The sequence below is a fragment of the Buteo buteo genome, chromosome 7, assembly GCF_964188355.1.
Source record: "Buteo buteo chromosome 7, bButBut1.hap1.1, whole genome shotgun sequence".
Classification (NCBI taxonomy): domain Eukaryota; kingdom Metazoa; phylum Chordata; class Aves; order Accipitriformes; family Accipitridae; genus Buteo; species Buteo buteo.
In genome coordinates, this window is record NC_134177.1 from 225,940 (window position 1) to 247,746 (window position 21,807).

At 39.7% G+C, this 21,807-nt stretch overlaps 1 protein-coding gene across 2 annotated transcripts; it reads left to right on the plus strand.

The window, feature by feature from the left end:
- The first annotated feature begins 36 nt into the window (after positions 1-36).
- Positions 37-20,682, plus strand: HPS3 (HPS3 biogenesis of lysosomal organelles complex 2 subunit 1). 2 transcript variants are annotated; one of them, XM_075031149.1, is made up of 17 exons: positions 37-371; positions 1,222-1,716; positions 3,045-3,234; positions 5,314-5,399; positions 6,652-6,844; positions 7,119-7,200; positions 9,064-9,218; positions 10,662-10,770; positions 10,981-11,162; positions 11,499-11,676; positions 12,302-12,532; positions 14,298-14,483; positions 15,653-15,841; positions 16,382-16,489; positions 16,855-17,061; positions 18,400-18,490; positions 19,631-20,682. In XM_075031149.1, the coding sequence occupies exons 1-17, from the start codon at positions 149-151 to the stop codon at positions 19,756-19,758; spliced, it is 3,033 nt and encodes a 1,010-aa protein (XP_074887250.1). In that variant the 5' UTR covers positions 37-148; the 3' UTR covers positions 19,759-20,682. The 2 variants fall into 2 exon arrangements, with proteins under 2 accessions (XP_074887250.1, XP_074887252.1); XM_075031151.1 differs by having other exon boundaries at positions 249-371; positions 1,202-1,716.
- Positions 20,683-21,807: the final 1,125 nt, after the last annotated feature.

Consider the following 21,807-nt stretch of genomic DNA (forward strand, 5'->3'; position numbering starts at 1 on the left):
TCCTGCTGCTGGCGCTGCTCCTGCTGCTGGCGGCGGCGCCGGCCCCGGCCCCGGCCCCGAGCCGCCCCGCGGAAGTGGCGGTGGGGGAGCGCGGCCCCCGGAGGCCGGCGGCCTGTCTGCGCGGCCGTGGCGGAGGTCTTCGGGGACCATGGTGCAGCTTTACAACTTGCACCCCTTCGGGTCGCAGCGGGTGGTGCCCTGCAAGCAAGAGCCGGCGCACTTCTGCTGCGGCCGCGATGTGCTGTTCGTGGCCAGCGCGGCGGCCAGCTGCGGGGTCGAGGTGTTCGCGGTGCGCGACCGGGGCCGCTGCGAGCCCCTGGGCTCCTTCGCCACGCTGGGTCCCGTGCTGCGCATGGCGCACAGCCAGGCAGGTCAGTCTCGTTCGCTGCTGGGCCCGGGAGCGCCGGCTCGCGTGCGGGGAGAGGCCTGCGGGCCCCCACGGCTCTGCGCTGGGGCGGGGTGGGCGACAGGACGCCGGGCCGAGGCGCTCGGGCCGGGCCGGGGAGGGCGCTGGGCCAGCGGAGGCGGCCGGGCTCCGCCGGGCGGGCCTGGCGCTCCCTGCCCGCGGCTGCCTGGCGCTGAGGGCGGGCCCGGGCGCTCCTCGCCGGAGCGGGCTGGCGGCCGCGGGCCGGGTCGGGGAGCGGCGGCGGGCCGTGAGGCACGGCCTGGGCCGAGAGCCGCGCGGGCGGCTGGAAGCGCTGGGGCCGGTGGGGAGTGCGTGGCCGGCGCGTTGCTGCTTCTGCTGCCTTCCGCCGCCGCGCTGCAGCCTGTGCTCCTGCGTTTGTTGTTTGGGCTTTTTTTGGCTTCGGAGCACGGGGCGGGTGGTCTCCCCAGCCGATCCCACTGCTCTTCCTGAGTCTTTCCCTGGTCTTCAGAGAACAAAACATTTTCTCGTTAATGGATATTCTCGGGGGGGGGGGGGGGGGGGCGGAGGAAACACCTTGTCTGCAATTGCAGCTCATAAAGCGGATTCGCTTAGGAGTTAGCCTGGACCTTGATCTAGAAGTCGTTTGTTTTAATGGTATGGGAAGTGTGTTCACCTAGCAAAGGAACTTGAGCTTTGGATTTCATTAGAGAAAAATTGCTGAAAACCGTTTGGGGGAATTTTTTGTAGGAGTCGAGAATTTAAGGTGATCTTTGTAATTTACTACAGCAGGTAAAGAGCTCAAAAACTGTCATCTATTCTTTAATGATATATCAGGACCACTGCTTTCTTTTAAGGAGATTATCTGGTGACAATTGAAGAAAAAAGCAAAGCAACTTTCCTAAGAGCGTATATGAACTGGAGATGCATGTCTGCAGGGAGTTCTCGTGTTTGTGTTCGTATGGTTGGTCACAAGATGGAAGAGTCATACAGTGAAACCTTAAAAGAACAGATGTCAATTGTGGAAATGCCACTTTCGGATCCTCCACTGTGCATTTCGTGTTGTCCTGTAAATGGAGATCTTCTTGTGGGCTGCAAAAATAAACTAGTCATGTTCTGCTTGAAATATCTGGTCATAAACCAGAATTTGACTGTGTTAGACTTTGAACGCTCCTTAATTTTACACATTGATAACCTCATTCCTGCTGAAGTTGCATTTTGTGCCAGACATATAGCCATAACAACAGAGCTGGATGTTCTGATCCTGAAACTGGAAGTGGTCCAGCAAAGTGCAGACAGGACAGAGCAATGTGCACATAGAGTTAGTACACTAGAAAAGCCTGTGGATGGGGGTAAGTACAGAAATTAATTTTTTTTTTATTTCCAAGAATCTGCTGACTGATTCCTGTTATTCTCGAATTAGGCTTAAACAAGGTTATTACCCTTCAGTAAATATTTCCCAATCATGTTAGGACTGTCAGCTGAATATTCGAGTGCATGAAAAGTTGTACCACCTGCAGTTGGAGGTCACACTTAAAACAAATAATGCCATCGTTCTGCAGAGACTTTCAGGATAGTGCAACCTCTAAAGATATAGAATCAGGTCCTTGTTTTGGGGTGCCAGCATGGGCCAAATCGAAGTGGTAGTAGTTCAGTGTGCTGGGTTCAGAAATACTATTCTATCAGTCTCACTGCCCAAATAACTGTGTCTCTTCTAAGGGACAAGTGGGAGGCCAAATGGAAGAAGCATCTCATGAACCTTGAAATGGGCCACACATATTGGCTTACATGTTTAAGAATGCTTCTGTGACAATGTGTATGCTCTTTCATAACTCTTAGTTGGCTCAGAACCTGCCTAAACAAGGTGTCAGCAAGTTCTCCTTTTTCAGTCCTTCAGTCCCCCCTTATTCAGGGGCTTGCCTTAGAATCCTAGAAATCCCAGAAATAGATGTACTTAGTAGGTTTCGTTCCTGTGTATTGCAAGAAATTGATCCATATGTAATCAATTCCCACCTTTCCAAAAGTGTCAGATGAACACCAACAAACCTTAGGAAAATGCTTCATTTGTGTTTGAAGAAACTTAAAACAGAAAAGGATGGTCTTTCAGAAATGGACACTCCACCTAGAAAAAATTGAAAGGTATATAAGACTAGTCAGGTAGGAAGAATATAAACTGGAATGTTCGTCACTGAGTGAAGATGGATCTTAGCTCAGATAATGGCGTCCTGCCCCCAGTTGTTTTTATTACTAAAAACTAAATAGAAAAGTTCAAATTACTTTCTGAGTGCTGTTAGGATTTGCTTTCCAGAACTTAAGCGAGTTTAAGATAACACAACATTCTATCATAGCTGCCTTTTCCTTCTTAAAACCTCTCCAGCCAAATGACAACATTTTTTGACAGCCAGCCATTTGCAGCACAGGTTGCCTTGGACTGGCCTTATAATGAACAGTTTACCTGTTCTTTCAGAAGTCTTGACTCTTAGGTATTCAGACTGTTGAGGCTTAAATGAAGGATTGTTCTCATCTTCTAGCATAGCTGTTTTCAAAATCTCATGGTTTGAGGAAGCCAATGCTAGCTAAATAGCTGTAATTGGAGTATTTAATTGATAATCTGTCATATCATTTTCTTACTGCTAAATGGAATGGTTTGAACAATTAATATGGCATTTTCATTGTTAAGGTGTAAAAAAAGATGAAGGCCCTTCAACACATACTTTGCAGCTTGAATTAGATGAGTTCATCGTATGTCAGAAGCCAGTGGAACTGCTTGGGGAAGAAAGTAAGCTATGTGAGATACCCATAACACTGGAATCCACAGAGTTACTTACAGAAGACACAAAGCGCTTCCAAGTGCGGTATCTGCTTTTCAGGTATTACAAATGCATTTTCCCCTTTATGGGTTAATTTACTACACATAATGAGCTGTGGCTCACGTCTCGTTGAAACAAAAATCCACCTTGATATTTTGACTTCTGGGGTTTTTATAAGGGTTTTTTGGGGTGGTTTTTTTTTTGCACTGAGGAAACAGTGTGATACCAAAGAAAGCCCATTTTTGAATAGAACGGAATATTTCTATTTTGTTGCAATTGGAAAGGACCTGTAATGATCGTCTAGTCCAGCTGCCTGACCACTTCAGGGCTGACCCAATGTTAAAGCATATTATTAAGGGCATTGTCCAAATGCCTCTTAAACACTGACAGGCTTGGGGCGTTGACCACCTCTGTAGGAAGCCTGTTCCAGGGTCTGACCGCCCTCTTGGCAAAGAAAAGTTTCCTGATGTCAAGTCTGAACCTGTCCTGATGAGCCTCCTATTGAGCCTGCTGCTGACCAGCACCCCCAGGTCCTTTTCTGCAGGGCTGCTCTCCAGCAACTCCTCTCCCAGTTTATACTTGTGCCTGGCATTACTCTGTCCTAGGTGCAGAAACCGGCACTTGGATTTGTTCCATTTCATGTCATTGGTGATTGCCCAGTGCTCCAGTCTGTCTAGATCCCTCTGCAAAGCCTCTTGTCCCTCAAGAGAGTCAACAGCACCTCCCAGTTTGGTATTGTCAGTGAAGTTGCTAATGGTGCATTCAACCCCTGCATGCAGATGATTGATCAAAATATTGACCAGCACTGGCCCTAGGATTGAACCCTGAGGAACACTGCTGGTGATCAGTCACCAGCCAGATGTAGCCCCATTCACTACAACCCTGTGAGCTCTGCTGTCCAGCCAGTTCTTAACTCAGCACACTGTGAACCTGCTCATCTCAGTTGGACAGCTTTTGGCCTTGCAAATCCTAAGTTTCATTTTATTTGGGGAACGTGACTTGTTGTTACAATTGAAGTAGAATAGAACTTTGGTGGGTTTGCAGATCTAGTGATGTTTAACATCTGCTTTCATCATACATCCTTGTACACTGTGAAGACCATGCATGGCAGCTTCTCTTGTGATGTATCAGAAGGAATGGTCCTTTCTCAAGGAATACAGAATGACAAAATCATTTAGGTTGGAAGGGACCTGGTGAGACCATGTAGTCCAATACCCCACCCCCTCTCTTCTCAAGCACGGTCAGCTAGAACAGGTTTTCCAGGACCCTGTCTAGTCAGGTTTTGAGTATCTCCACAGATAGAGACTCCACAGCATCTCTGGGCAACCTGTTGCAGTCTCTGACCACCCACAGTTTTTATACTTTTATGCAACTGGCAAAACCAAGTTTTACACACCTTATTCCGAAGTGACTTGTATCACATCTTGTTACTGTTTAGAGAAGCCTATTTTAAAGGATTACACCTGAGACTGATCAGCAGTCCTGTCTGTGTGACCATAATCAAGGTACTGCCTTCTGTTTATTCTGCAGCTTTCATCAGATCCAGCTGAAGTGATACTGATTTGAGTACCTCTAAAAAAACCTGCATTCTCCTTTTCTCCAGCTAGTAAAGGGGGTTTAGCAAGTATCTTAAGCACTAAGAAACTATACTTTTTATTTTGTTAGTGATCAAAGCCATTAAACTTTTATCCAAAACTGAGGAAGAATTGATGTTACAGTCCAGTAGTAAATTCCAAAGCAAAGCAGGAAAAAGGATGACACATACTAGGGAAGAAAAGTAGGACTGGAGATGGCACCCTGTTACTTATAGCTCAGCTGAATAAAAAGAGAGGAAAATAAAAGGTTAAATTGAGGTTCAAACCAATTGCAACATCTCTTCCAGTGATCCCAAACTTTGACACGTCTTGTAGACAAGCAAAGAAAGAGGATTTTGTTTGCAAGAATAGTTGTCTCTAGCTGTGCCACATGTTTCTTGGCATTGATTGCCGTGCGAATTACATTAGTAGTAGAAGTGCACTTTGTTGTTGAGTATTAAAATGTCAGTTATGCCTGTTACAGCTAGTGCTGTTTACTTGTCCAAAGTAGCTCATAATAATTTCTCACTATGGTTCCATGGTGTTTTGGATTTTTTTTCTCTAGGCGTTTTACACCAGACCAGTCGCCTTTTGGGTTTTGTGAGGAGACAAAGTTGCACTCTGTTCAACTGCTTCCTGTATACCAGACAGGTATATAGATATGCTTGGATGCATTATGGCCTGTGTCACAGGAGACCTGGGAAAGGAAGGAGCTTCTTTGTATATTCTATTTTGTACACTGTTTCTGTATGATTTGTTTTTAAATTGAGGTCTTTCCTCCCTTTTCAATGATTTAAACTGAGCTTCTATTGACAAAAAAGTCTTTTAAGTTTCTCTAAGTTCTGCATAAACCTTGAACTAAAATATCAGTTCACCACACCAGAAGAGGAAGATTAAATCAGCTTTTATCAGTTCTCTACTGATTAATTTTACATCACAAAACAGTTACTTTTTACACTGCGTTAATAAAATTATCCTCAGTGTTATAAGATACTAGGCTGCCTCTCATTAGTCAACAGTGGAAATCAGAGTAGTAAACCTTAATAATCATTAAGATACAGGTTACCTTTCTGCCAGGCTTTAATTAAAACTGCAAGGGATGAATGCCAATTTTAGGGGTTCACTAATACACACTAGCTCAAGTCCCAACGGACCCATGGAAAATTTTAATGTTGTATGTTATCAATCAGCTTTACTGACTGCTCACCCAGTTTGTGGTTGTCTGTCTACTAAGGAGCAAAGCCTCATTTAAGTTGCAGCTGACTCGAGAATAAGCTACTTGCCATTGTAAGTCCAGCTATCTTATGTTCTCTTGTGATTTAGAGTCTTTGACAAGAGGGTCTGTAGAATCTGAACACAGCCTTTACAGTCTTTGACAAGAGGGTCTGTAGAATCTGAACACAGCCTTTATGTGCCAAAGTGGCTTTATAAATAAATTCTGCCATTCCCAGCCTTTCTTTCCCTTAAGTGAGGGCCTGTATTTTGGTGCACTGCAGCTGTAGCTCTGGATGGGTGTTCATCCCAGCTCACAAGCAGTTGTCTAAGATCAGGCTGATCGTTCAATTCATGGATGCTTAGTTGTGATGAATCTGCCAGGACTCTCAGACTGTTATATCTGTAGAATTTCTTCACTCGCTGGTACATCTGCACTTTTGTTAAAAATACCTCCAAATGAGATGACAGGACATATAAATTTTTGACCTGTGCACTGATCCAACCTGTGCACTGATCGAACCTGTACACTGATCTTAATATAATTCTTTTTCTCTTTACAAGCTACTAACAAAACCAGTCTGCAACCTGGGCAGGTTTGATAGTGTCTTTTAGGTATCAGGCTTGCATAGGAATTGCCAGGTTTTGATTTATGAGGTATATAAAATGCCTTTCTTATTGTTACATCTAGGAGGTTCTGTGACAGCTCATGAGGAAACTGAGAACAAGAAAGAACTACTGAGTCTCTTTTGCTTTTTCTCTTTACCTCATGTTGGATATCTCTACTCTGTTGGGAAGTTAGTAGAACTCATTTCTACTTACCAGTATTCAGAGAAGTCAGAGCAGGCAGTTCTCACTCCACAGTTCCTGCACGTCATTACAAGGTACTACGTTTATGAATTTGCTGGTAGTATTACTACATTTCTCTATGCTGCTGCCTTTTTTTTCTTTTTTTTTTCTCCACCTCTGATATGTCCTTCATAGCCTCCTGGAACTCTCTGGGTAGGCTCATGTGATAGTGCAGCATGCCCTCCTGCTTAGGCTTCAAGGCCCATTTCTACGAAGGAAAAAGATCTGATTCTCTATATTCGTGGCTACTTGATTTTTGCAAGTCTTTGTTTTTTTCCATCATCATTGTGGTTTCTTCTTTCCCTCTAGTGAGAACCTGCAGTGTTTCACAGTGCGGTGCAGTGCAGCAGCAGCTCGTGATGAGGATCCATATATAGATACGACCGTGAAGGTGCACCTCTCATTATCTTGCTAAAAGAATGGGGGTGGTAGTGTGGCACTTAGTCTCCTTATGTTTCCTTCTGAAATCCTGTTAGTTTCTATTGGCCGAACCATTAGTATAACATCCAAAATTAGTATTTTACTTCAGTCTATGGCATATTATATTTTAATGGTCTACAAATGTCTCAATGAAACAATCTATTACTGTGGTTTAAGATTCTAGACCATTAGTAGAATGTTTTCAAAAACATCAGAAGCTATAAAATCACTTACATTTTAAACTAAATTCCGTGCTTTCCTGTATAAATCTAAATGAAGGGTGCAGAGTTTTCCCTTATTGCAGTTAATGATGTTTGTGTCTCTCAGGTGTCCTTGAAAAAACAATTTTTGTAAGAGGAATGTAGACACTTGAGGAAGTCTGCTACCAGATATTTCATGCATGTTTTTTTAGGAGGGCTTTTGATCCTTGATGGTCTAGACTTTTCCCCTTCCTTAAATTGCTTACCAGTAAAAATCTATTGAATTGTAAAGTTTGGGATATACGTTAATAAAAATACCAGGAAAAATAGACTGAAAGGTATTTTAAGTTAGCATTTAAGGATTTCTTTTGAGCGTGTAGACAGCAGACATAAAGCAACCATAGGACAGTGGAAGTAGTACAAAATTTTCAAGAGCCAAACACGTATTCTCTGCTCTCCGTAGAGGTATTGAGATAAAGAATACAAACATGTGACACAGTCTCTCCTGTCCCTTCTCCAGTCTCAGCTTTCTGTGTTTTCACTGTGGGTTACATTCAGTCCATCACAATTCCTCGTCAGGCAACAGGCTGCCTCCTGCCTCAGCAGGAGGTTTAGGGAGGTGTGCCCACAATGGTAGTCTGCAGGCTGCAGTCCCTCATGGGTGTCTGTACTGCAGCTTGCCCTCCACAGGCAGCAGACCCACTCTGGCATGGGTCCTCCATGGGCTGCAGTCCCTCTGGGGTGTCCCTGCCCTGGTACGGGTCCTCCATGGGCTGCAGTCCCTCTGGGGTGTCTCTGCCCCAGTGTGGAGCTTGAAGTGTGATGATGGTGATGGTTATTATTATTATTTTTTTTCCTGCTGGTTTTTTTACATCAGTTTCCGAGCTGGCTGGTGCTGGTCCTGGCTCTGACTAGCCCAGGGCAGATTAAAGCCTCCTGGTCACCACTGCAGCCCTCTGCCTCTTTACAAGAAAGTTTGAGGTTTCTTCAAAAAGTTGAGTGTACATATGATGCTGTGATGCCTTGCTTCACTCTGTATGCTAATCTGTAAATATGGTATTTTATCTTCTTAAAGCTGTAAATTTAGAATATTTCTGGGCAAATGAGGTTGAATTTTTCCATTTTTAGTCTAGTGTAGATGATAGGGTAAGTTTTACCTGAAAGGTGCATATTGAACAAATCAGGGATGTAATACTGGGTATGTAATGTACCAATAGGCAGGCAAATACTTCTATCTATAATTGCTTTTTATAAGCAACTGAAATCAAGACTTCTATAACCGTGGCAGGCAATCCTCTGCAACTTGGCCAAATTCAAACTATTTGGGATTGAGTTTTCCATGTTAGGCATCTCCCTCAGGCTCAGTTGTTTTGAGACACACATCTAAAACTGTGTAGTTGCTTTGAAGAATGAAATTATTTTTTTTTACGGATTGTTATATAATTTATGTCATAGTTTTATGAATATTTTTATTCTTGCTTAAGTGAAGCTCTCAAAGTTAGGAAAGCCAGTGAATATTTTTAGTGTCAGATCATTGGACAAAAGTTACCTTTTTTTCTTTTCTTTTTTTTTTTAATTTAAAGACTCAAAGTACATACTAACTGAAATTACAAAACAATCCCTTTCCTTTATAGGCTTGTCCACCTGTTGCACTGGATGTCTGCACATTAAGAATGCAGCTTTTTATAGGACCAAGAGCTATTTGTCATTTCAGAAACCATATAATTCTTTTGACTAAGGCAGACATGGAAGATATTACTGAAAGAAGAAAGCCTACAAGAAGGATGCTGTAAGGATTTGTGTCTTTTGGGGAGATGGTATTTATAGCTCTGTGTACAGTGGTGAATTTGTGGATGTTGGAGTTGAAGAGGGGTTCCTCTGTGGAAAAACTGTTTGGGAATAATTCCCTAGTTGGTGCATAAGAGCAGAAGTCAAGCTTCCCCCCCCCCCCCCCCCATTCTACTGTATTAACTGACATAGAAGAAAAGAGGGTAGGGTCACAAATGCTTGAAGTCAACAAAATTAAGTTACTCAAGATTGTAAAAAACTTAACTTTCTTAAGTAGTGTTAAAATTATGTTACTAAGAATGTATCTGCTGAGAAGAAAAAGTATTTATCTTGAGAAACAGAAAATATGTAGGAGTACTGAAGCTAGAGGCTAACAAAATGTGTTGTAGCACAAAATGAAAATGTCTTACATTTGGCCAAGGGTTCTTTCCAAGGAAAGTTGTGAACATCACTATAGTAATCCATGACAAAAGGATTGGACTTTGGCCCAAGATGCTCTGTAGCATATATGTAGCTAGAGGCATTTGTGACTTTTTATCTATTTCCATGAGAACTGCTATTCCCATTCTTTTCTGAGGTCTTTTCACAAAACAGCTAAAGAGCTATTCTAGAACAGCTATTCAGATATCACATTATTAAAGTCAGTTCAAGTTCATTAACAAAAGTGGGACAGATACAGTTGATTGAAGAGTTATTTGAACCAGTATTTCTTAAAGCCTAGAACAGACATTATTCAGGAGAAGATGAGGATAAGCCCATCAAGGCGAATGGTAATGCAAAATACTGTAGTTTTCTATGCATAAAGTACAGTTTCTTCTGCCAATTTTGTTGTTTCAAAGATTATAGTTGGCATTTGAGGAAGATATGCTTTTTGCCTTCTGTAAAGAATGTAAGTTGAATGAATGCTAGTCTACTTAACACCATCATTTGAAAATGAAGATGTAAATATCCCAGAACAGTTAAAACCAAAACCCCAAAAACCAGAACAAAAAGAGTCTGTGTTTTCCTACAGTGTTTTAACCTTTAGGGCATTACAGACCTAGCCAATGTGTTACAGTAAAAGCATTCAAATATTTTTTTACACCATATCTTGGCAAAAACATTAATAGAGCTGCAGGGGCAAACGTGCAGTAAGTCCTTACAGAAGGTAAGTAAACATCTTAGCTAATTTGAATTACTTAACTTTAATGTAAATATCTGATACTACCTGGTGTTAAGCCCAGGAGAAGATGTAGTAGATTTGATGATGTTCCTGGTGTATGAACATGCCTATCCCTGTTTTGTTATTAGCCATTATGACTTAAATTCACAGCTTAACTCTCAAGCATTTACTAGCCTGCAAACATACCTATTTATGCATTTGAATTATCGAGTGAGTGGGGTTTTTTTGGCTGCATAGTGTTTATTTGGACACTGACAACTCAACTGTTTTTCTTTTCTCTAGTTCCAGAAAGGCTGACAGCATCAAATCCAGAACAAATTCTGAGTCAGAACCTGGTTGGAATTTATATATTATAAACACTGTTTCAACCGTTCAGCTTTACAGAGAAATGGTATTGCCCAACTCCTGCTTTTGTTGTTTGGTGACTAAAAATAAGTGCTGTTATTTAATCTTTGATACATGCCATTGCTGAATATAATGTAATGTATTTCTCATGAATAGCCTACAATCCTATTTCAGGTGGTTGCTACCCTCATTAGAACTGTTGCTGTATATTCTTAATTTTTGCCAACAGCCTAAGAATATCCTGTATCTGTTCTAGGTAGATTATAGTAGAACTTACGAAAATGTAAAAACTGAGAGTTGCATCCATCTTCTAAGTGAGGCTCACTTACTGGTCAGAGCAGCTATAATGGACCCTTGTTTCCTTACATCAGATGAGAAAGAAGAACTTCTAAGAGCATTCAGAGAAAGTTGTGCCTTCTTAGGAGACTGCTACAGCAGGTATGGTTTTAGATGCCAAAGTGATACAAGTGAGCTTTTGTTTCTAGTAATGTAACCTTAAAATGAAAATCCATCATTCTTTGCTGTTTTACATTAGTATTGCATATATAATATAAATATTTACATTCTATGAAAACAGCTTAATCTAGTCATCTCTTCAGTATTTGGTTGTTTTTATTGTCATTGAACAGGAATACATTATATTGAATATGAGCTATGTATTTGCAGATACTGGTGAGTCTGCAACTTTGTTTGATGTATTATTTTAGTTCTTACAAACAGTGATGGCAAAAGTGTTGCCCTTAGTTCTTTTTTTCCTTCGTCTGTTGCCTTCAGGTTTGACACAAAGGATTACCACCTTGCTTTGCCATACTACAGAATGTCAGGTTTATCCATGACTGAAGTTTTAAAGAGGCTAGTTTCAGAAGGTGATGAAATGCAGACATATGAGAAAGGATTTGTATTTTACTTAACTCACTCTCTTAATGAAGACTTAAATGAAGAATTAAGTAAGGTAGAGACAAGTTTTTTTTCTTAATCTATTGATTTAGTTCTGATTTTAGGAAGTGTGTATCAGATTTTAATTAAATTCCCTTTGAAAATGCTGAGCTGCTGCTTTAGTTTTACAGTCATTCTTTTTCACATGGTTTTTATTTTCCCTTTTTTGTTGACAAAATAGCAAGCAGCACCTGTGATGCTTTGGGCTGTTTTCACGCAACATATTGTGACTTTGGCTATCATGATGCACATTGCTAATGATCTGGTTCTCACTTGCACACAGAGACACTTGCGCTTTAGGAAAGCTCTGCCTCAAATTTCTTTCATCTCCCATTTCTGTAACAAAACAAACTGTTTCTCTGAACATTACAAAATTGCACAGGTTGGTAAAACCAATTCACTGTGGTGGTGGATGTTCTCTAGCACCCCAGAATATGAGTTGAATCACTGCCAGTTAGAGATCCTTTACTTTTACCTGTAGGGAGGAAAGAGGCAGGAAAGGCACTGTGATTTGATAGCTAAGATGTACTTGTCTGTTTTATGAAAAAAAAACCCAAAACAAAACTGCAATACTTTCATATGCCATAGAAGACTGTATATCTGGAAAAGTCTAAACTGTCAAATGGCTTTTATTTCAATAGGAATCAGCAAATAAAGTTCTCCAGATATTCTATCTTGCTGACCCTGTGCAGCTGCCTCATATCCTCTGCAGCCCCTGCATGAGAAATGTATGTCCTGTGACAGCTGTGAAGTATCTTCAGAAAGTAGAAAAGATTATGCCATCAGTAGTCTTGACACTTACTAAGGCTTTCATGGCTCTGAAAATGGGAGACCTGACAATGTATGAACTTGAGATGGACTCCTATAAGGAGGTAAAGTATGCTGAAAGCATGAGCTATTCATGCTTTGCAAAGCCCAAGTGAGTAGGTTTGGCCTGTAGTTGTATTTTACAGTAAAAGAAACTTTTACTCCTCTTTGTCCTGATATACTGTGTAGGCTCCACTGAACGTGCGCAATAACAGTAGTATCAAGGGCTGGCATATACTGGGACTGTACTGTTTACCCTGCATGTTAGGGTAGTCTTATCTTGGCAAAGCCTTACCAAATAAGCAAAAGTTTTGAAGCTGTTAATTTTTGATAAATTAAATGCTGTTTACTGGGGTGTAACAAGCTCTGCAGAGCCAGTGCTCTTCAGCAGTATGGCGGGGTTGTAATAGTAGCTTTTTCACACACCCCCACCTGTAATTAATATGTGATATGCCCATGAAAACACCATCTGTATGCAAATAGCCCTTATAAAATTGCTGTTGAAGCAGAATGTCCATGGTGCACACAAACTGAAGTTTCTGTATACAATTTCCCACCTTTCTTACATAGAATCAAAGCACTTAACCTTCATTAAGATCAGATCAGAACCTACTTCGGTGCTATCAAAGTAAGAATTCCACATCAGTGGGGGAAAAATGTTAGTGAAAGTCTCTGCCATAGATGTTCACATGTGGTTTTAGATTGAGACCAGTCTGTAAATTACTTCTTGTTAAGGTTAATCAGGACTGTTGAATATTCAAAGGTGACAGAGCTCGAGATACAGACTCTTTCCGAGAGTGAGATTTTGGAGGTCTAAAAACTTTTAAAATAAACTGATAGCTGTTCCGAAGTTGGATATCACGCTTTGGTAGGAGAAGTCCTGGAGAGCTTTCAAAGTTTGCAGGTTTTGAATTGCAAGGTGGGAACTGTGGAGAGCTGTTTCAACAATGATATTCAGCACCACCTGCTTTCTAACCACTTGCAGCGTGATCAAGTGAAGTTGCCATGTTGTGAGCAAACATACACATTCTACTGCATGGATGTTATATAAAGAATAAGGTGGCTGGGGTTTGGGTGTTGAGTTTTGGTTTGTTTTTTTTTTCCTTTTTAATCTGACCTATTAAAAAAATGTTCTATTGCACCTCACCTTTAAAAAGCATTTTGTTGCAACATAGAAAAAATAACACTTTCAGAAAGATAAAGAAAGAAAAGACAGTTTGTATGCATAGTGGGGTGGAATCTGAATTTTCCTCTTAGGTCTGCCTTATATTTCCTGTGTAATTCATTTAATCTGCTTAGGCATCATTTCCCCACTGTCTTTACAGTGGAAATAGTACCTTGTCATGCTTACCTTCAAAAGCACTCAGATATCCAGAAACAACTTACTGTTACACATAGTGCAGCAGATTTTGATCATTGTTTCAGGGGTATTTTCAAAATAAAAATCATACTTTAGCAAAGTAGTCTACTGAAATTTAGCAAAGTAGTCTATTGAAATTTCAGCCAGTGATTTTTCAAAACACCATGTGTATTGCATGTCTTGGATTTCATAGTGAAATTTACCTTTGTTATGTGCACAGTAACTCCAGATTTCAGAAGCACACTACTTTCAGTGTTCAGGCAAATGGCCTACTGCTCAGGAGTCACTGCTCCAGCACACCATTTGGAGCTCAGTCTCCGGAGAGCTATTCTATAAATTGTAGAAAGAATTTATTTCTTTCCCTTGACTCTTCGTCATTTCATCAGTCTAAACTTCGCTGCATGAGGAAATACTGAGTTTGCTGAGTTGAATCGTATGTGGGTTGAATTCTTTACCTGATTTATTTGTAGACAATACTGGCCTGTGGCTTCATTGGACAACCAAAACTCTTGAGACAGCGTAAGGAAGGAATGGTTCTACCAACTGAGTTTGCTGTTCACCTAAAGGAGATGCAGCCTGGTTTACTGGTGGCTGCCACTGTGGCTTTACATGAGAACAGTAAAATTGAACTGGAAGAAGCAGATACGTTTTTCAAGGTTGGCATGTGATCATTTTTTGCTTCTATTTTTCTCATAGTGATGTTGTTATGGGTAAGCAAAGCAGCCTCATTTGCTCCTTCACTCACATTTCAGTATTTCTTCAGAAAGAGGAAGATGAGGGTTGGATATATTCCAGTCATGATAGATGACTACAGAGTCAGAAACTGGACCTTCTGGAAAGAAATACTGGTTAAGTCAAGCAAAAAAAAAAAAAAAAATCCATTAAGTTCTTTGTTTTAACCCTGTCATTTGAATGGAGAACACCCTGATCTCAGGGATCTTTCAATGGCTTCCTAAGGCTACTGAAATTTAACAGAATTTAGATAAATCACTTCTATAAGCTCCTTCTGAAGAACTCATTAGGGTTGAAATGTAATTCTAAAGAATCAGACTTAAATATGAAGGTATATAATGTTCTGATATTCTGTATAAATTCCTGAAAGAAGAGTGCGTCTCTGCAGTTCATGAAAAGAAGGGTAAATAGAATAGTTTTTCTAGTGTCACTGAAATTTTCTTTATTTAGATTGGGAATAGACAAACCTTTTTTCTTTTCTCTACAATGAATAACATTGGATTGAAACCATATATTCTTCAATGTAGGTATGTTGCAGTCTTATGTCTGTTATTGTGAAAGACCTGTACCAGAAATACCAAGTCATGAAACTCAAATTAGAATAAGTGTTGTTGTTTAAAGCCAGTTGGAAACCAAGTAAAAGTCCTTTTTGCTGACACACCAGACCTTAAAGCATCTTGCTTGTGGTCCTGCCATTATACCTAACTGAGCTACACAGCATCTCTTATCATGGCCTTTAGATTCTTTCGAAGATGTCTGTCTGGCTATTGACATATATAAAAATCCTCCAAATTAGCAGTCTGTAAATACTTGCTGTCAGTGTGCTGACATCTCTGGCAGTGGAGTATATCTTGAAGAAGAAATCAAATCTGTTGTTTAGAATTGATTACCAGAAAATCATTCCATGAACTTTTTACTTTGCCTAGCATCATGTAGAATCACACCCATTAGAAATACATCAAGACAAAAAAGGAAACAATATTCTGCTTCAAGTAAAAGTGAAAAACTGTTTCTCCTGTCTCTTCTAACTTCTGCCACTAGTAAGTACCATAGTCTGTGCTAACTTGCTGTCTTCTAATGTTTTTGTTCTTAGCTGTTGTGTAGTAACAGTGGAAACGCTATTCCTCAGCTCTTGGTGGATTTCTGGGAAGCTCTTCTTGTAGTGTGCTCTCAGGAAGAAATACTTCAGGAGCTTTTATTGAGGGTTACTTCTCAGTATGTTTGGAGAATATCAAAGCAGCAGCTTCCTGAGACTAAGCCACTGAAAACAACAGAGGATCTGGTAAGTATACCACTCAGAGGAATTTTTATGACTGCATTGTTCCTCCAAAATCTATCCAAATACTATCCTCAATATTTTAATTCTGGACAGTTTATCTCTTAAAAGAAACAAGACTGAAAGCAAATAAGGTAGTGTGCAGTTACCAAATAGGTATTGCTGGTTCTGGGCAGTCTTACTCTTTGGGGACATTTGCAAATATACTTCCAACAGGAATCTCAGCTCTGGATAGAAATAAGGGCTAAAATGAAACAATGAGAGTTTGTCAGGTGGAGTGTTTGCAATTTTACAAAGCTGACTAAATGAGAAAAATGTGCGAATGATTAATTTTAAAGGATTCTGAATGGGAAATCTGAAATAGAGAATTAAATAGAAGTTTCCACTTTATTTGTTACTATATTGTATGAACCAGAAGAAAGAGCAGCTGCTATTTTAAATTAGGCTATTTGAGAGTAAAATTTTCTTCACTTGTGATGGGTTTCACATAGAACTGTCACTAACAGAAATATTCCTTTTATTGCAACTTGATTCTTTCTTGTATAGATAAACTCATGTAATCATTTTGGGTTGATTTTCCCATGGGTAACTTCCATAATGTCAGTGGGATCTCCATCTGATAAAGATTACGGTGATGATATCTCAAAACTACAGGTATGAAACCCTTAAATCTTACTGTTTACAGCTTGGATCTATTCTTCAAATGTTCTTGTATGTGTGAACAACTTTCTCTAGCAGACTACCCTCCTCCTTCCCCCCCCCAGGTTAACCAAGTTGAACTAAAAGGCCCATTGAAATAATGGAAGAAAAAAGTACTGAAAGAGATCTGTTGTAACAATGATATTTACATTTGCAATCCACTCTAAACTTGCTTTCTCAGTTTTCAGTAACATTTATTAAAGAAAGTATTATTTCAAAATCATTCCAATAAGTAAGGGCTTCTGTTCTAAGGTTATGGCTAGCATTTTTTTGCAAAGTTTGTCTTAAATCCAAACAATACTTTTTCTTCTTATCTTCAGTCTCTTTTATGTAGTCAGTCAATCGATATAGCTTCAGCTCTGCCTGTCTTGGAGCCTCTGACAGAGGCTGGCAATGTCGGCCTCACCATCCATGTTCTCTGCAATACCCGCCTAGGCAAGTATGAGGAAGCCATTGACCAGCTTCTCAAAAGGTGTCCCGATGCAGCTGTATTATACGCTCAGCATGAGCTGAAAGATGACAATCGGGTGAGCTACTTATGTTGAAGTTGTTTAGTACTTTTTGGTTGGTTTTTTTTTCTACTAAAATGCTATTGTGTACAGGCGGACTCTGGACGGATCAGGTAGCCCAGCTTTCAGACAACGTAAATTGCTTAGCTTGCTTTGAACCTCTTGGTTGGCATTTAAATTCAATAACTCAGTTCCCACTAATTTTAAGGGAATATTTTTTCCCCAATTTCTTCTGTGACTTCCTGTATTAATTCTAGTAAATTTAAAGCATAGTCTTTTCAGATGGCAAAGTGCCTCAGAAAAGGAAGAGTAATATGTTCTTTTTCCGCTGTAAATGAAAAACTACCTAGTTTCTCACTAATCAGTGTTCTAAGTTGTTTGACAGTGTTGTGTAATGTGAAGTTTTAGTGAGAAGGTAACTGGTAGGAGAACATGGTCCTTCAAATAAAATCACACTTAAATATGTTCTTCCTGTGTTCTAGTGACATCTTCTGACCTTACAACATCAGAATGGTACTAGTGCAGTAATGGAAAGATTACGTTCTTTATGTCCCATTTTCCCCTTAGGCCTCTATACAGTTTTAATTTTGGAACTGATTTTATTCCAGTGTTCCAGGACTACAGGAGTTTACTTCCATTGCCCAGCAAAGCCACTCAAATAATTTTACACGGTTTTGCTGGCCAGAGTCAGCAAAGGTGATCCTCTACCAGATGGACATACTAGAACTCTGTTCAAAATGAGATTTGTGCTTTTTATTCAGATCTGAAAATAGTTTCATTGATTGTTACCACATTAGTTATAGAGTTGAATGTGAGGTTGCAGTACTGAATCTGAACACAGGTGGAAGGAAAGTTACCACGTTTAAAAAAGAAGGAAAGAAATCCCTTCCCCTTGCTCCATTCTTATCAACAAAATTATAGACAAAACATAATTCACGACTATAGCTGTTGGAAGTAGACAGATTAGGTCAGGAGACAGAGCAGTGTTCTTATAGTAATGCTATTCACCACTTTGCATGGAAGCTGTTTGGAGGGAAAAACCTTAATTTTCTGACTGCATTAGTCTTGCTAATTACGTGATTTTTTTTTTTCTCTTACAAACTTTTATCTATAGAGGCACTAGGGTGCCCTGTGTAAAAATTTTCAAGTAGAAAATGGTCTTACTGAAAATTGAAAAATACAACACGTTTAAAACCACTGCATTTCAAAGCATTATATAAAATTAATGAGTTCATCTTAACTTACCTGTATTTGTACACCTCTGACCTTAGTTTGGTGTATTTTTAGCAGGTCTTTCATATTCTTAATTGCAGTACTTGTTAATTTATACTTTTGCTGTGGGTTTCTGTGGATTAGGTGGTGTGGTGGAACAAGCTGCTTCCTGAACTTTGCAAGAGAACCAGACTTACTGGAAATGACTGCCCTGGTCTTATTTCATCGCTGAAAGGTAAATCAATTGATTGCAACTCAACTCCAGAAGCCTTTGCACGTCATCTGACATTCTACATACTGTTCAGGCTAAGGACTACTGATGTGATAACTTTTTCTACAGTTAAAACTAATACAGCTCAGCAGGCTTTCTAGTCATTAGCACAGGATTCTGCACCGTACAGTGTGTTGCCTCATATAAAAATCATGGCATTCATTTTGTATTGAAAATAGTTAAATGGTTAGAATCATACTGTTTGTTTCTATATAGGTCAAGAATAGACACCATTAAAAAAGCTTACTAAATAGAACTAATAGATAGTAGTAGGGGTTTTTTTTCTAGGCTAAGTGACTGTATGGTTCTAAGCAATCACAGCTAACAGGCTACTATTGATAACCCAGTGGGTGTTTAAGTGTGTATTGATGATTAGGTCATAGACTGAAAAAACACAGTGTGTTAGTACTAGAAGTAGAGAAACCCACCCTGGTAGCTGATGTAGTCCTATTGTTACATGTTTGCAGAAAGTCAATAATATTGTGTATAGCTGAGGGGCCAGTGTGTTTGTTTTGACAGAATAAGAAGATTTAATAAAGCATGTATATTTTTTTAAAAGTGCCAATGTAACTAATGCCTGAGGGCAGAACAACAGCATTGTGCAGTACAGGTTGCCATGCTCTATCATAAAGTTTTAGTTTCTAGTGCTAGCAGTTTTTCTTTTGAAGCATTGTTTTCACGTAGTAACTGTGCTGTAATTGCTTAAGAACATAGTGTTAAACAGCTTGGTCTGAGAAGCTGCTTGTATAACATCCCATTTTACAGATAGTGCTGAGTTAGGGTACTGGAATAGATTTTTAGGGCTTCCTTGGCATTCGATACAAAATGTGTGAAGTAGTAGATCAGAATTCCATAAGCATTAGTGCCACAGGTAGACCTGATAAGTCAAGATAGAGGTATGGTTTTAATCTAAGACATAATTTCAGTTTACTTTTGAGATTTCCTATAGTTGTATTTGCTTCCAAATGGGTGTGTCTTAAATTTCATTCCTCTTGCAATATAATTTGATGACTTCAATTAGTAATTACATTGTTAATGTTTTTTTATTTCTTTGTTCTAAATCCAAAATACCTAAACAAGATTTTTCTCCCCTGCTCTGAGCAGAAGCTTTATCAGTTGTTGCAATGGAACTGGAACTAAAGGATTTCCTCAGTCTTCTACCGGAGGATGGAACTGCAGCATTTTTCCTGCCACATCTTCTTCACTGCAGCCAGAGGAAGCTGCTGACCTAAACCAATGAAAGTCTACTATGCGCTCAAATACAAAGAATGTGCTGGAATAAAAAAGTAAATGAAACAAACAGTAGAACTACGTATAAGGTACTGTGGGACTCCCCTCACATAAATCACCTTATTTCTCAATTGAAACCTTATGACAGCTATTGTCTGAGGCAAAGCATCGGTTTGAAGCTAATAGTATTACACTCTGACAAAGGTCAGCAAATCAGAATTCCTGCCAGGTAGAACTGAATGGTGGTTGGACAGGTAAAAACGTAGCTATTCAACTGTTAGACAGAATCATTCATCTTCTCAGTGAGGGTGAACTTAGGGCCAAAACAGCTAGAAAATACAGACTACAGTACAATTGGACATACAATGTTCACTGAAAGGAAAGCAGGGAGCGGGTCTTAATTCTGTGTGTGTTAGTTGGATCACTGACCTAGGGGGAGGAGTTTAAGTTCAGGCACATGTCTAACTGTATGCCTAAAAGTAAGTGCGTGCCTTACTCTTCGGAGTGGAATTGGGCCCCACTTCATTTTGCAACATAGACATTCCCTTGAATTCCAGCTCGCAAAACCAGTCAGCTGCTCTGTCATCTTAATTAAATACCCATGCAAGTGTTTTCATTTAGCAATTCACAAAAAAAAAGCCATAATCAAAGAGAAATGGAAATGTTCCTAAGGGGAGTGGAAGATACGGACTGCCACTTGCTTGCTGTTTGTTGGTTTTTCTTCTCTTGTTGTACTTGGTTAGTAGACAAGTATTTGAAGTATTGCTAGGCCAAAAGTCCAGCTGAAAATTCTTATTTCTTCTAGGATTTTGGTAAGCATCTCAAGTACTTGTGCATGTATGTACTGATGCTTGTCTTTCTTCTGGGCAGAAAACATCCTGTTGCTTCAGCTGGAATTCAGTCATAATAAACTGTCACAATGTTTATGACTGACTGACTTACTTTCTTATGAATGCAGTTTGGTTTTTTGAGAATCTATGACAAATAAAACAATGACTCCATGATCCCATAACCATCTAAAGGCCTAATTAGCTGACACTGACTTTATCAAATCCATTTTCACTGAAGCTGTAATATTACTTAAACCTGTAGAAGTCAGTCAGAAGAGATCATCTACATTGCAAATAAAATATATTAAAAAATTAAAAAATAGTTTAACTTATCTATGTAGCATTTTTGCTACAGCCAAAATCAATGATCTAATTTACTAGCAGGGATTATGCTGGTTCCAGTAGAATCTTTCTACCTTAAAAAAGGCCAAAGCGATTTAGGCTTGTTACAGAGAAGCAACTTCCTTTGTTCTGGTAGCTGTAAAGCCCCAATGTTTTGCTCTGCCTGTGTGTCCCATACATCCTTCCCTCTTGTTTGACACAGGTCTAACATATGCGGAGTTGGGCTATTAAAACAACCGGATGGCATGATGATACCTGCTCTTATTTTGACCAGCACCAGTCATGCACCAATACTGCTGCTTCCATATGTCAAGAAATAACTAATTTGCCTAGGTCTGCCCTACATAACTAACAGCAAAATAATTCCACTGCAGGAGTTGTTTAAGATTCATCAGAGCAAAGCTCTTGGGTATAGCAGTCACCAAATTTTGCCCTTCACCGTCTGAATTTCATCAGGCTTATTTGAGCATAATTTTGTCTGTCTTGCAATTATTTTCATAACAGAAAAACAAAAACATCTTGTGCAACCATGATCCCTCAGTCATTGCATCTTTTAAATTCACTATCTTGAAAGATGTTACTGGATAAAATTATAATTCAACAGAAATAATAGAACTTTTTTGTTAGATGTTCAATTATACCATAGTATATAAGTTTTAAGTGTGAACCTATGGATAAAGTGATAACCAAATTCTTATTTTGCAAGCAATAACTACTAACATATCTGACTAGTAAAATGTGACAGCAGATGCCTAAAACAAATTTTGCTGTTACACAGAGTTATTTACAACTTAAAAAAAAAAGGAAAGTACATTTCATTTGGCTCTTCCATGTTCCTCAGCAGTTAAATAGCATGCATTAGGCATTGCCTAGAATACG

Bases quoted from the DNA above. Each gene is read 5' to 3' on its own strand.
- HPS3 (XM_075031149.1), top strand. From the start codon at position 149: ATGGTGCAGCTTTACAACTTGCACCCCTTCGGGTCGCAGCGGGTGGTG. The intron at 7,201-9,063 runs GTGCACCTCTCA...TTTCCTTTATAG, and splicing joins ATATAGATACGACCGTGAAG to GCTTGTCCACCTGTTGCACT. The intron at 17,062-18,399 runs GTGAGCTACTTA...TCTGTGGATTAG, and splicing joins AGCTGAAAGATGACAATCGG to GTGGTGTGGTGGAACAAGCT.